This window comes from Plutella xylostella, chromosome 6 (genome assembly GCF_932276165.1).
Source record: "Plutella xylostella chromosome 6, ilPluXylo3.1, whole genome shotgun sequence".
In the NCBI taxonomy this organism is placed as follows: Eukaryota; Metazoa; Arthropoda; class Insecta; order Lepidoptera; family Plutellidae; genus Plutella; species Plutella xylostella.
The window spans coordinates 9,535,545-9,548,272 of NC_063986.1; the positions used below are offsets into that span (position 1 = coordinate 9,535,545).

The window sequence follows — 12,728 nt, forward strand, 5'->3', positions numbered from 1 at the left end:
ATACATGTCTGGACCCGGCTTTACGCACCGGCGGTGTTGGCGGCGTGGCAGCATCTGTCACATTTTGGAACATTTTTAAGCTCTGTCAGAAAACTTCCCATTAAAAATAAGTTTCAATACTCAGAGTCTTCGACACCAACCATAGTGTCATGGAAAGTTAATCATTCGATTGAGAATATTTTGCACAACACTACTATTTTATATTGTCTATGCCAGCCCATCTTCTTTTTTTCTACGTCATTGACATGTGTGCGAAAAAATGGTTTCCGTTTACCAGCTGGCATTAATTTCTATTGAATAATTTTCATCTGTCCCTTCTTGAATTATTCTATTGTGCTCTGGCATGGCGTCTGTTCTTGATCTTGTGAAACATTATCAACATAATATAGAAAAGTATTCCAATGACCCACAGAGAGTAAGTACATTTCAAATCATTGTATGTGTCGAAATCAAATTTATCTTGTGATTGCGATTTTTTCAGGAGTTTTAAATTGTCACTATTTAAATCCTTTATGAAGTAGGTATCTAGAAATAACTACCTCAATAAGGCAATCATCCGTAATAAGAACCTAATTAAATAACAGTTTCCATTGCTCCATGTAATGAGTAAATGTTGAGAAAATCCAATAACATTTTGTCACAATATTAAATGGCGTAGCTCTAAGGACATACACACTTGAACTACTCCTCGTTATTCTATAGAGATATAACAAAACCGGCGCATATAATATTCTTTAAAATGCTATTTATATTACTTACATGCAACCTACCTCAATAATGAAATCATTAGAGCTTGATCATCTTCTGTTACCTCACACCATTGGAACATGTTTGAAATTCACTGAGGCATTATATTTATTTATTTAAATCTGATGCAGGTCCTAAAATGCATTGACAAGTTGTACAAGTTGGGAGTGACGGTTGGGCACCTGCAAGAGACTGGTGTCGGTCGCACAGTCAATGCTCTCCGCAAGGAAGCAGGTGATGTGGGCACCGCAGCTCGAGCCCTTGTCAACAAATGGAAACTCATGGTGGCTGCTGAAGAGAACAGTGACTCTGAAGACCACAATCATGACAGTAAGTTCCTGTTATTATGACATAGTTCTAGTTCACACAAATTTCACTTTCTTAAGTTGGATACTATTTGGTTAGCAGTGGCAATTTAATTTATTCAGTTTATAGAATTACTAAATTATCATATTCTTCATCTGTATTCTTTTAATTTTTCTTCTAAGAACAAGTTCATTATGCAAGTGATAAAACCAGTGACATAATATCATTCTTCTGCTTAGCATGTTAGTGATAAAACACTGGACTGGATGTGCATTTTTCACTGTGTTAAAAGGATCACAGCCAGTTATTTTCAGCTACATGTTTTGATTTTAAAAATGATGATTTGGTCTTTCATTTAATTTATTCTAATGAACTTATTCTTGTCACCTGTACCCACCATTCACCCCTGGTATTACTTGGCTATAGCAACAAGCTATAACGGACACGGACATGGGAAGGATTCTGACGACAGTGTGAATCAGTCTAGGAACGGCGGAGACAGACATGACCACAGTAGATCATCCAAGCACTCCGACCCCCCCGACCATCGGCAGACCAATGGCAACCACAACTCTAGCTCCAGCAAAAGGAAATATAACAGTAGCGAGGTATGTACATAGTTTTTTTTTATGTTTATTTAGAATAACTGCAAATTATATAAATATTTTTCACTTAACATTTCTGCATATTGTGAAGAAGCATTTAATAAATTATTTCTTTAATTTTATAACATGGAACAGGATATCTTGATTCATTGACTATTGGTGTTTGTTTTTATAGGATTCAGAACCTGACACTAAGAAATCTCGCAACCATCGAACAAGTGAGGAAGAAGATGTGAAACCAGATATTAGAGTAAAGACAGAACCAGCAAGTGACAGTGAGCATTCGGACTCACACAGTGACGACAGTGACTCCTCCGAATCCTCTGCTCAAGAAACTAAAGTTAAACTCGAAATTAAAACCGAACCTGAGGAGCAACCAAAGTCCTCATCATCCAAACACAGCTCCAACCACTACACAGATCACAAAAAAGAATATAAAAATGTGTCAATTAAAACAGAAGAACAACATACAGACAAACATACAAAGCACAGTCATGAGTCTAGGCATTCTGAAAAGACATCTTCAAAAGACAAATCCTCCAGCTCACACAAAAGCTCTAAAGATAAGGAAAGCAGCTCTGATAGAAAACACAAATCTGAACATAAATCTGACCACCGATCAGCAGAGAGGGATAAAGATAAATCATCCAGGGATAAAGATAAGTCAACAAGCAGTTCCGAAAAACATAAAAGTTCCAAGCACGAAAGCAGTAGTGATAAGCACAAGAGCCACTCTGAAAAAGAATCCAAATCGGAGAAACACAGAAGTAGCGGCCACCACAACTCTGACAAGGAAAAACTAAAGAGTTCTTCCGAAGAGAAACATAAGTCTAAGGAAAGTAGTAGTAATAGTAGCTCAAAGAACAAACACAGTAGCTCATCTGAGAAAGATAAGTCATCGCGCGATAAAAGTAGTTCGTCTAAAGACAAACCAAGTCATAGCAAGAGTGATAAAAAGCATTCATCTAGTGATAAGTCAAAGAGTAAACCTGATAAGTCAGATAGTGAGAAAGAGAGTAGACATAAGTCGGACAGCGACAGGGAAAGTAGGCATAAGTCAAGTTCCTCATCACATAAGAGTAGCAAGAGTAGCAGTAGTAAGGACAAGGAAGCGCCAAAGAAGAAGAAATCTCAAGCGAATGGAGACAGCGATGACGGCATCGATTGTGGATCAGGTAATTAATAAAAAAAACATTTTTAATTAACAGAAATTACTATACTTTACGGTATTTTTTAGTACATACATACAGTCGCCTCATGTTGAATTAACAAATAGCATTCATAAAACTTACAAGTATTCTTTAATTGAACCTTTTTGGAAAATGCTGATGATTTCTTTCTGAATTTCAGGTGCGAGTTTTGCTGAAGCACTCGGCATGGTCAGTCCGGCCAAGCCGAAGAAGAAGCCAACTTCTGGAGGCATCAAAGAGTTCTCATCTCCCCTCAACTCCTTCGATAGCCCTGATGTGAGTAATCATTTTATATTGCACAAGCATTGGCCCGCGCTTTGTCACGCGTTACATTCGTACTTATAAATCTCTATCTATTTTTTGAAATATCAACGTAAACCGTTATGTAGTTTTAAAAACATTCATACATTTACAGATTTTGCTTTTTACTGTGTAGTGATTATGTTACTTGCTGCACCTGGTTTACGCGAAAGCAACCTTTGTGTACATATCCTAAGGTCTAAACTGCCTTCCTTATTTATTTATTTATACACACTTCTTATATGTATAAAACATACACACACATGACACACAATACATTGTTACATTTGTTACTTATCTTAAAAAGATGTATGAAAATGAGCATATTCAGATTCAGATAGAGAGAGACTCAGATAGATGGTTATCAGTTATTCAGTACCTACCTATATGAAGACATAATGTGACGTAAACTACAATTGTAGCAAAACTGTTTAACCATGGGAGATATGCATCTCACTAGTCTGTTTTATTCATTCAGTCCTTTTGAATAATTTAGAACTCCTGAAATGTGTGTGGTTTTCCTGAAATGAAACGGCCACATAATAATAATAAATACTATGTAGGTCTAACGGTAAACCACAAGTTGATAAGAGTAATCAAAAATGCTAGCTTGTTTGCTGAATACTAACGATTTTAAAACCTATAACTAATTTATACATTTTACTTATAACATATTTTTTATACATCACTAAAAAGCGCGTCTTTGTCGTAATAGACGAATAATAATTAAATATAACATTTTGAGTATCATTGGAAAAGTAGAAAAAAATTGATCTCAATAACTCTTGGCTTTTGGACATAGGTCTCAAAGAAGAAAATACTACCCATTTCCTCCTCTATCACCGATACAAAAAATTGACGCTCTATGTGTCGAACACCCATTACTTTTTGCACAAAGTAAATTGATACAGAGGCGAATTTAATGCTAGTAACAATACACCATAATCTACTGTCTACCAGTTACCCTTTTGTCATGTTTGAAAAGTTATTGGTACTAGATTTGTATGCTTCCTACTAACATTTACGTCTAAACAATCTATTCTTACAGATGACCCCCGCCTCCCTCCTAGCGCCGTCCACTAAGCTAGCTCCACTACCTCCACTGGAGATATCGGCGCTGCCGGAGATCTCCCCGCACTACCGGCCGCGCCCGCCGCCGCGCCTGATGCCGCACTTCACTGACGAAGAAGCCATGAGCTGTGTCATCTCCTCCAAGAACCAAAGGTAGTTTAGCCATATTCCTATGTTGAAAGTCCCTGCGCCTCAATATCAGTAATACAACGGCAATCGACTATCTCATTACGCCTGTTTTTAGTCTTCGTAAAAGGTAAACGCCTGTTTTAGTGCTAGTAGAAACCTGGTAGCTCAAGTTTCTTTCGCAATTTAGTTCGGTTGCGTCTAAAATATAGCGTAAAATGCTAATCTTACGGACGAAGCTACCGATACAGCTGGGAATTGCCAAACATGCTAAAGAACATATTATATAAGGAAGGCCGGCACAGAGAGGCCTATACCCTCCACTGGAGATATCTGCGCTGCCGGAGATCTCCCCGCACTACCTGCCGCGCCCGCCGCCGCGCCTGATGCCGCACTTCACTGATGAAGAGGCCATGAGCTGTGTCATCTCTTCTAAGAACCAAAGGTATTACCAAATGGTCGCCATTAATAATGCTGCTAGCATAATATGTACTTACGATGTTCCTACCAATTCAGTGAACCAATGCATTGCTGTTGACTGACTGACTTATGGATAGATAATAGTGGTTGGATGGGGAGGGCAGAGAACTGGCGCTCCTTAGGGGATGTATATGTCTAGCATTGGATGATTGTTACTGATGGTGAGGTATCTCGCAACTTTCGACTGGCTGAAGCCATGCGATGTAAGTGCGACTCAAAGCTTTTGTCGTGTCTTTTCGTACGCGTCTTACGCCCCGTGCTTCGTATTCTCCAAGTTAAAAAGGTAATCCGGGTCAGGTAAGGCTGACGGGGCCATGTCTGTCACGGAAGAACTGATAAAGATTATGGTGCCATTTGAACTCAAGCAATGATCAAATTCCACCTCTTTATGTCTTGATGGACTGCTGTGTCTCTCATAAAAGACTCAGCGATCTTGTAAAAGATCTCTCTTTGTGATAATTTTGCATAATGGTGACCTGTATTGTATACGAATAGTGCGTATTGTGTTGTAAATGATATGGCAAAATCTGACATGATTATAATGCTAATTTAGTACTACTGTATTGTGTTAGATCCACTTTTAAAATCTTGGTGTTTCTAGAAAACAATTTTACTAGATTGTCACGGTTAGTTTTCAAATACATAAGAATAAATACAATATTATGCAGTATTATCAAAGTATGGAAATGTGTTGGTAACAACAGCTAACTAAGCCTTATACATACACAATTCACTACGAGTTGTCCTTACGTAATGTAGAGAGAAATACATAATTAAATTTATAATTTTACTTATTTTCAGAACAAAAGTCTATTCCGGGATCAAAACGTACGGAAAGGTGCCATCTCTGTACGAAATGTGTGTCCACGTACTACAGGAGCATATTGAAGGTATGTAACAAGCGATTTTAGCTATTTATACGCAAAATCTTCTCGACCCATTACAAACCCAGTTTCCCTACTGCTAGGGCACGGGCCTCCTTCCAATGAAGGAAGGGTTTTTAACCTATTCGGCTACCCTGGCCGAGCGGCTTGCGGGTTGATGCAATAAGCAAGAAACTTGTTGTAAATAAAATATTAGCTTTATGGCACTCACAAATAACGGAGATTACGATTGTAAAAATAATTTTATAGAGTAGTGACTACCCCCTATTACTTGGCACACCGGTCATCGGCACATATATACATAAAAGGCCTATTATTTATCTCTTTCTAGATCTAATTAAACGATACCTTACAGGCAACTATTTTTTTTTACTGTGCATGATTTTAGTTTATTGTTTTTATGTGGACCCTGTTCTCTGAAAATGAATGAATAATTGTTATAATTTTATTATTTATCTCATTTCAGCTCTAGAATACACGGGCGGAGTTCCCTACGACATCCTAAAACCCGTAGTGGACAAGGCGACGCCACAACAGCTGTTTATGCTAGAGCATTTCAATCCTTATCTCATGGAGGATACGGACCACCTGTGGCAGACACACTGCAACAAACACTTTAGGAATAAACAACGACAGGAGATGGAGACGTGGCGGGAAATGTATATGGTGAGTTGAAATTGTAATTTTTTATTAGGTAAGTATGTCTAATAACAGGATAACAATATTAACAATAGACTCCTTTCATAAGCTAAGAATAATTCACACAGCGCAGATCCCATAATTCTACGACCGAATGATTTATCAGCAGCGTCCGATACCCATATTACAGGCTCTGCCTAGTTTGGGGTCAGATGGCCGTGTGTGAGATGACCCCATATTTTATTTGCTCCACATTTCAGGTTCATCATGAGTTTTCGTTGCACGTAGGAGCTATGGAATTTATTGTATAAAATTTACAGAAGAGGTTGTTATGTATGCGGAAATCCTCACTTGTTAATTTCATATCCAGAGATTTGTACCTTCTTTAAAGTGCTTAAAAGTTACAAAGTTATCATGACCTACTAGCCCGTAATCTCGTGATGTCAATTTATCAAATCTTTCCATAAAATATTTGTTTACCAATTTTTTGCTGTGAATTACAATCATTTCCCTTATCAGAGGATGATAATAAACCCACGTGAAATACCTCATACCTATAAAAATATCTTAATTGCCTTTCAGCGATGCCAAGAAGAGCAAGAGGTCAAGCTGAGATCTCTCACGGCGAATATCAAGATGACGCAAGAGGCCAAGAAACTACCCATCAAACAGACCAAAATGGCCTACGTCGATACAGTGGTCAAACCGCCTCGGAATATTGCCAGGAAACAGGTAAATTTACACAATATATGTCTGGATTACATAATCACCTTGTAGCATTCAAGCACCTCCCTATAGGTTAGATAAGGAAACTTGAGTACCGAGAGATGCGCAAAATTGGACATTAGGTCTGTTGGACAACTTCTTTATTTAGATAATATGTAGCGTATCATTCTACCGTAAAACCCAAAAGTACTTCCATTAATTAAAGTCATCGTGTTAGGTTATTAGTAATATCATTCTAGTGAAAACCATTACGTTTATTATTTTGGTAAAAACGAAGCAAAAAGAAGAGGCGAAAGTTAGCCGGTCTAAGACCAAGACTCTTTTGTAAACTAACCTTATGATGAGAAATAAACACACAATAGTTATAAAGGCTGGCCTGTATTATCCACCCAAATCCTATTTTCTTTCTTATCGGACCTTTAAGATCACAGGGTGTGGTAGAAAAAAGGGGAGGCCTTTGCCCAGCAGTGGGAAAATAAATAGGCTATAAAGAAGACCACTATATATTAAACTTAGAAACCACTACCACACTGACGGTTTTTTTATATGCTACTAATAAAGGTCGACCGTACATGCCATCTATTATGACCTTACAACCACCCATCTCCCCAGGCACTCCACGGCACAGCACGAACCTCATCAGCGAGCCCAGCGGCTCGAGTGGCCGCCCTCGCCACCACGGCCAACGTGGCACGAGCCGGCACCGCCCGCCCGCCCCTCGCCGCCCCCGCCACAGGACCCACCTTCAAGCCCAAGAAGGCACCACTCATGCAGAAAGCCCTACAGTTCATGAGAGGACGGAAACGATGATAGAAGTGTTGTTTGTGGTTGTGTTTTGTTTCTGTGACTATGGTTCTGAATGTTTGGTAAAAATGGAGTTTCGAGATCTCGTGGGTTTGTTTGGATCGATGGATATGTTTCTGATGTACCTAATACTTTTTGGATCGCATCTGCGTGTATGCAATGAGTCAGTTGGAACCGTTGTTTGTTGAGTTACGTATAATGTACCAGAATTTTTATGTACTTAGGTATCTTTTATCTGAAATAGTAAGATTTCACTTGAACAAATAATCGATCAATTCGTGAAGCAAGCAAGAGCACTTTTCTTTATGCGCCTAATGTGTACAGTTCAACAGGGTGAATTATCAGGACTTGATTGGACTTACGAGTTTCGTCTCTTTGCACTGAATAGGCCAGAATTATTCATTTGTTACCCGTAGGTAGAGGTATTGTATATCCCATTCCACGGGGAAAGGCATCTGACAGAACCCTTATTACATTCGAATAAGGGTAGTTTTTAGGGTTCCGTAGCCAAAATGGCAAAAACGGAACCCTTATAGTTTCGTCATGTCCGTCTGTCCGTCTGTCACAGCCGATTTACTCGGAAACTATAAGTACTACAGTGATGAAATTTGATGGGAATATGTGTTGTATGAACCGCTACAAAAATATGACACTAAATAGTAAAAAAAAGAATTGGGGGTGGGGCCCCCCATACATGTAACTGAGGGATGAAATTTTTTTTTTCGATGTACATACCCGTGTGGGGTATCAATGGAAAGGTCTTTTAAAATGATATAAAGTTTTCTAAAAAACATTTTTCTTAAAGTGAACGGTTTTTGAGATATCAGCTCTCAAAGTCGTAAAAAGTATGTCCCCCCCCCTCTATTTTTATAACTACGGGGTATAAAATTCTAAAAAAAATAGAGGTGATGCATGCTAATTAACTCTTTCAACGATTTTTGGTTTGATCAAAGTATCTCTTATAGTTTTTGAGATAGGTTGATTTAACTGTAATTTTGCTGCTACGGAACCCTTTGTGCGCGAGCCCGACTCGCACTTGGCCGGTTTTTTTTTTGTATCAGATGTCTTTCCCAGTGGAATGCGATATAGTTGTTTACACGATCCTAGACAAATAAAGTTTACAAAGATGTAAGTTTTGAAAAGTGTTTATTTTGAACATCAAACATATTGAGGCTTCGGTTAACCCTTTTACAGGCAGTGGCTGAAATTTTGCCACAATATTTTGAAGTTATATACCATGGAGTCTAAACACAATTAATTACCTGAACTTTTTTGCCTTATAAAGGGTTATGTAATATTTGATGTTGTATGTCATAATGATACAGAAACATTGAGAAACATAGATAAGTGCCTGAGTAAGCGTTCTAAAGACCACAATACATAACTGCCAATATCCTCGTAGTTTTAAAATACAGACGTCAATAATATTTATCCTTACTAATATTATAAATGCGAAAGTAACTGTGTCTGTCTGTCTGTCTGTCTGTTACTCTTTCACGCCAAAACTACTGAACGGATTTGAATGAAATTTGGTATACATACGGTCTAGACCCTGGGAAAGAACATAGGCTACTTTTTATCCCGGAATTCCCACGGGAAAACTTTTTAAGGCGAAGCGAAGCGCGCGGGAACAGCTATTATAAAATAAAGATACAATTTTAACCATAAAATTAGGCCACAAGATGATTTTCCCCAAGAAAAAACACATCAAATTAAAAACAACAACTGATAGTTCAATTCATTTATTTCTTAACTATGATAAAAATAAAATTCATATTTATAATTAAATATGGTACACCTACTTATAGTGGAAGCAAACATGTATAATGTATGTATAGGTAGGCACTATGTATACATTCTTAAAAGTAGTCAAAACATTTTTATCTATGATTTTTGAGTAGATTATAAGGTGTAGCAAATGTTCCTTTAAACCAAAAAGAGTTGTCATAGATATTATGTATTTATAGATGTAAAACTTCAATAAATTCTGAAGTAATCAGTGTATTAACTCTGAGTTGAATTCTATATTTCAGTTCATGTAAAAACGGTAACATCATACTTTATTAAAAAGAAAAACATTTGAATTCACAACAAACAAAAATCTTAACAGTCCATTTTAATTTCTGTATTTATCGTAATATAAAAACTATGAGGTATGTCTGTTGTTAAAGGTGAAAATATCAGATCTGAGGGCCTAGTGTGGCCTAGTGGAAGAATTCCTACAATTCGAGTAGTGAAAAGTAAACGCGAATTTGTATGGAAGTAGTGAAGCGCATGTACCGCTAGGTGGCGACTCTCCTGCGCCATATAAATTCGCGTGTACCTTTCACGTTAAAAACTTGCACTCCGCATGCATGAGAGAAAAGATGCTACCAAATTAATGATGAAAGCTGTGATAACGGAGGAGGATTTACCAGATACAAGAATGTGTTAGGTAAAACCATATTATGGTTTAAAATGAAATGTTTTAAAAACGTATATAGAGCTTGACTACTATGTTAGACAATGTAGATACACCAAACATCACATTACATGTTTAAATGTTTTCAAAATAGGTATACATGATTTGTTATCTGGTTTATGAATAAAACTAGCTAAATATAAGGAGATCATTTTTAAAATGTTTGACTCTGCCGCCTGCTGGGCTTACTACTACTGTAAGTACTATATTTAGTTGGTTTTAATTCATGCATATCAGTCTAAATATAGGTAGGTAACTTAGGTATACATAATAATATTTATTTTATATTTTTTGAAGTTCTTTCGCCTGATTTGTGAATTGCCATAGTGGTAGTAGTGATGTAAATATTTTTAATATGTGAAACTTTTGATTTTATACCGATAGGTACATAATTATGATATGTGTAGGGAAACTCAAACTTATAATGGTTATGTATAGAACTATTATGTATGAGATACTTTTGTGTGTGTGATGATTCCATTTTACTGTAAAACCATTCACCGTGTAAACCTTGTCCCACAAATGCCATTGCCAATGGAAAAGAATAAAATCTACATGTGAAATTAATTGTTTTCATAATGAATGTCACAACACTACTGTCAACTTAACCACTCTAGTATAAAACTACATCTATGTTTCTAAACTTAGATTTTAACTGTTTTTCATAATCAGTATCTATTATTCTTGGACACTGATAAACTGCCAAAAACTTAAGGTTCTTATAATGTTCAGATATCAGGTCAACAATCACAGGAGATATATTCTTAACCCTAGACAGACTCAAACTTTTCAATTTAATCAAATTGGGGCTCCCCAGTGTGCTTAAAAGACCCATCTCGGTGAAGTGTTTATTGTTCCAGATTTGTAAGTTTTTGATTTGGGTAAGGCCTGCAAGAGGCAGTAAGCCAGCATCTGTCAGGTTGTCACACCTGATGATGACAAGCTCCTCTAGGCACGGGCAATGAGCCAGTAGCTGCAGGCACTTGTCATCTATGGCCGTCCCCCCGTACACATGGAGGCACACAAGACTCCTTTTCTTTGCCAATATTAACTCTTTAACTTGATCAATCTCAATGTCCCTAATTTTTTCTAAGTACAAATGATTTAGGTGCACACATTGTATCAACATGTTCCAATTCGAGGAGGAAAGGCCAAAGTCTGCCAGTGCCACATATGATAGATCTTTGAAATGGTTGAATTTAATAAGTGTGTCAGTATTTTCTTTGGTTTGCAGCAAAAGTGAGTTTCTTAAACTAAGCTTCTTCAATTTGGGCCACCTCAGTAGATCATCTGGGAAGTCAGTGCTCACTCTACACATGATGAGCTCGATGGAGGTGAGATTGGGGCACTTCTCGAGGATGGACATGATGAAGGGGTAGTTGTACACATACTGTATTTTGACATTGCAGATGTAATCACAGTGGGAGGTCAGGATTTCCAGGTTTTTCTCGCTGACCTCTGTCTGGCCTGGCTTTCCGGAGTAGATGATAGTGATCCTCTTCCAGAGAGTGGTGTCTAGAGCCAGCTTCCTCCAGCGCCGGCACACCTGCTCGCACTGCAGCAATGACTCGAGAGGCAGCAAGTGGAAAACTTGCAGTATCATTTCATCCGGCAGTATTGTGTTCACGTCGTCCGTATCGGCTGTTTCTTCATTCATTTTGAAATCCTGTACAAAATTATGTTATCAATTTATATGACCCAGCAACTGATAATAAATAAGCGTCAAAAAGTACGTAAAATAATGAACTTACATACCTGTTTTAGTTTTTTTCTGTAATTTATAAGACAAATCCGTGTATTTACACGTGTTGAATGTAGGTCTCGCTACTATAATATGCAAGTAATGCAACTCATCCCGTTGTCTTGTCTAATTTTGGCTTATTTCGTATCATTCTTTGACTACAGTAAACAGACGTAAAAATGCCCCGCGTTGTTTGCTTGTTTGTTTGCTATTTCCTCATTGTTGACTGACAAACAGCTGATTTCTGTCAAAGTCACAATAACCACAGAGTACTGAAATATAACTGTCAAAAGTGTCGATTGTATTTCCGATTTGTCGATTATATTTATTACATTCACATTCCTATTTAAGTTAATGATAATGTTCATGAGTTAATTTCAATAACCACACAATCATAAATCTACGTAACTTTCCATGTTCACATAGCATATCCTGACCCTATACAAAAGGTGAATGCTAGTAGGTACATAATGTTGGCAACATACATCCCAAGATCAATACCTAAACAGCATACAATGCGGGCTTTGTTTTGATCCTCAGTCTAATGTCCCCTACTTCCAACACAATGTATAGTAGCTAGGTGAGAGGCAAAAGAGTAAACGAGGGTACTACAGCTCACTTCACTCTAGTGGTGGCGTGTGGTATTTG

General features: G+C 37.6%; 2 protein-coding genes across 2 annotated transcripts; one reads left to right on the plus strand and one right to left on the minus strand.

The window, feature by feature from the left end:
- Positions 1-225: 225 nt before the first annotated feature.
- On the plus strand, positions 226-8,367 carry LOC105383863 (transcription elongation factor B polypeptide 3). The gene is made up of 11 exons (XM_011553996.3): positions 226-415; positions 879-1,077; positions 1,480-1,661; positions 1,834-2,833; positions 3,009-3,124; positions 4,197-4,244; positions 4,663-4,790; positions 5,627-5,715; positions 6,176-6,375; positions 6,931-7,080; positions 7,687-8,367. Exons 1-11 carry the CDS (start codon positions 344-346, stop codon positions 7,882-7,884), a joined length of 2,382 nt encoding a protein of 793 aa, XP_011552298.3. The 5' UTR covers positions 226-343; the 3' UTR covers positions 7,885-8,367.
- A 1,718-nt stretch (positions 8,368-10,085) lies between these two features.
- LOC105383862 (F-box/LRR-repeat protein fbxl-1) lies at positions 10,086-12,691 on the minus strand. Its single transcript, XM_011553994.3, has 2 exons — positions 12,095-12,691; positions 10,086-12,005 (listed from the first exon to the last, which is right to left on the minus strand). Exon 2 carries the CDS (start codon positions 11,994-11,996, stop codon positions 10,953-10,955), a length of 1,044 nt encoding a protein of 347 aa, XP_011552296.3. The 5' UTR covers positions 11,997-12,005; positions 12,095-12,691; the 3' UTR covers positions 10,086-10,952.
- Between the last annotated feature and the right edge of the window lie 37 nt (positions 12,692-12,728).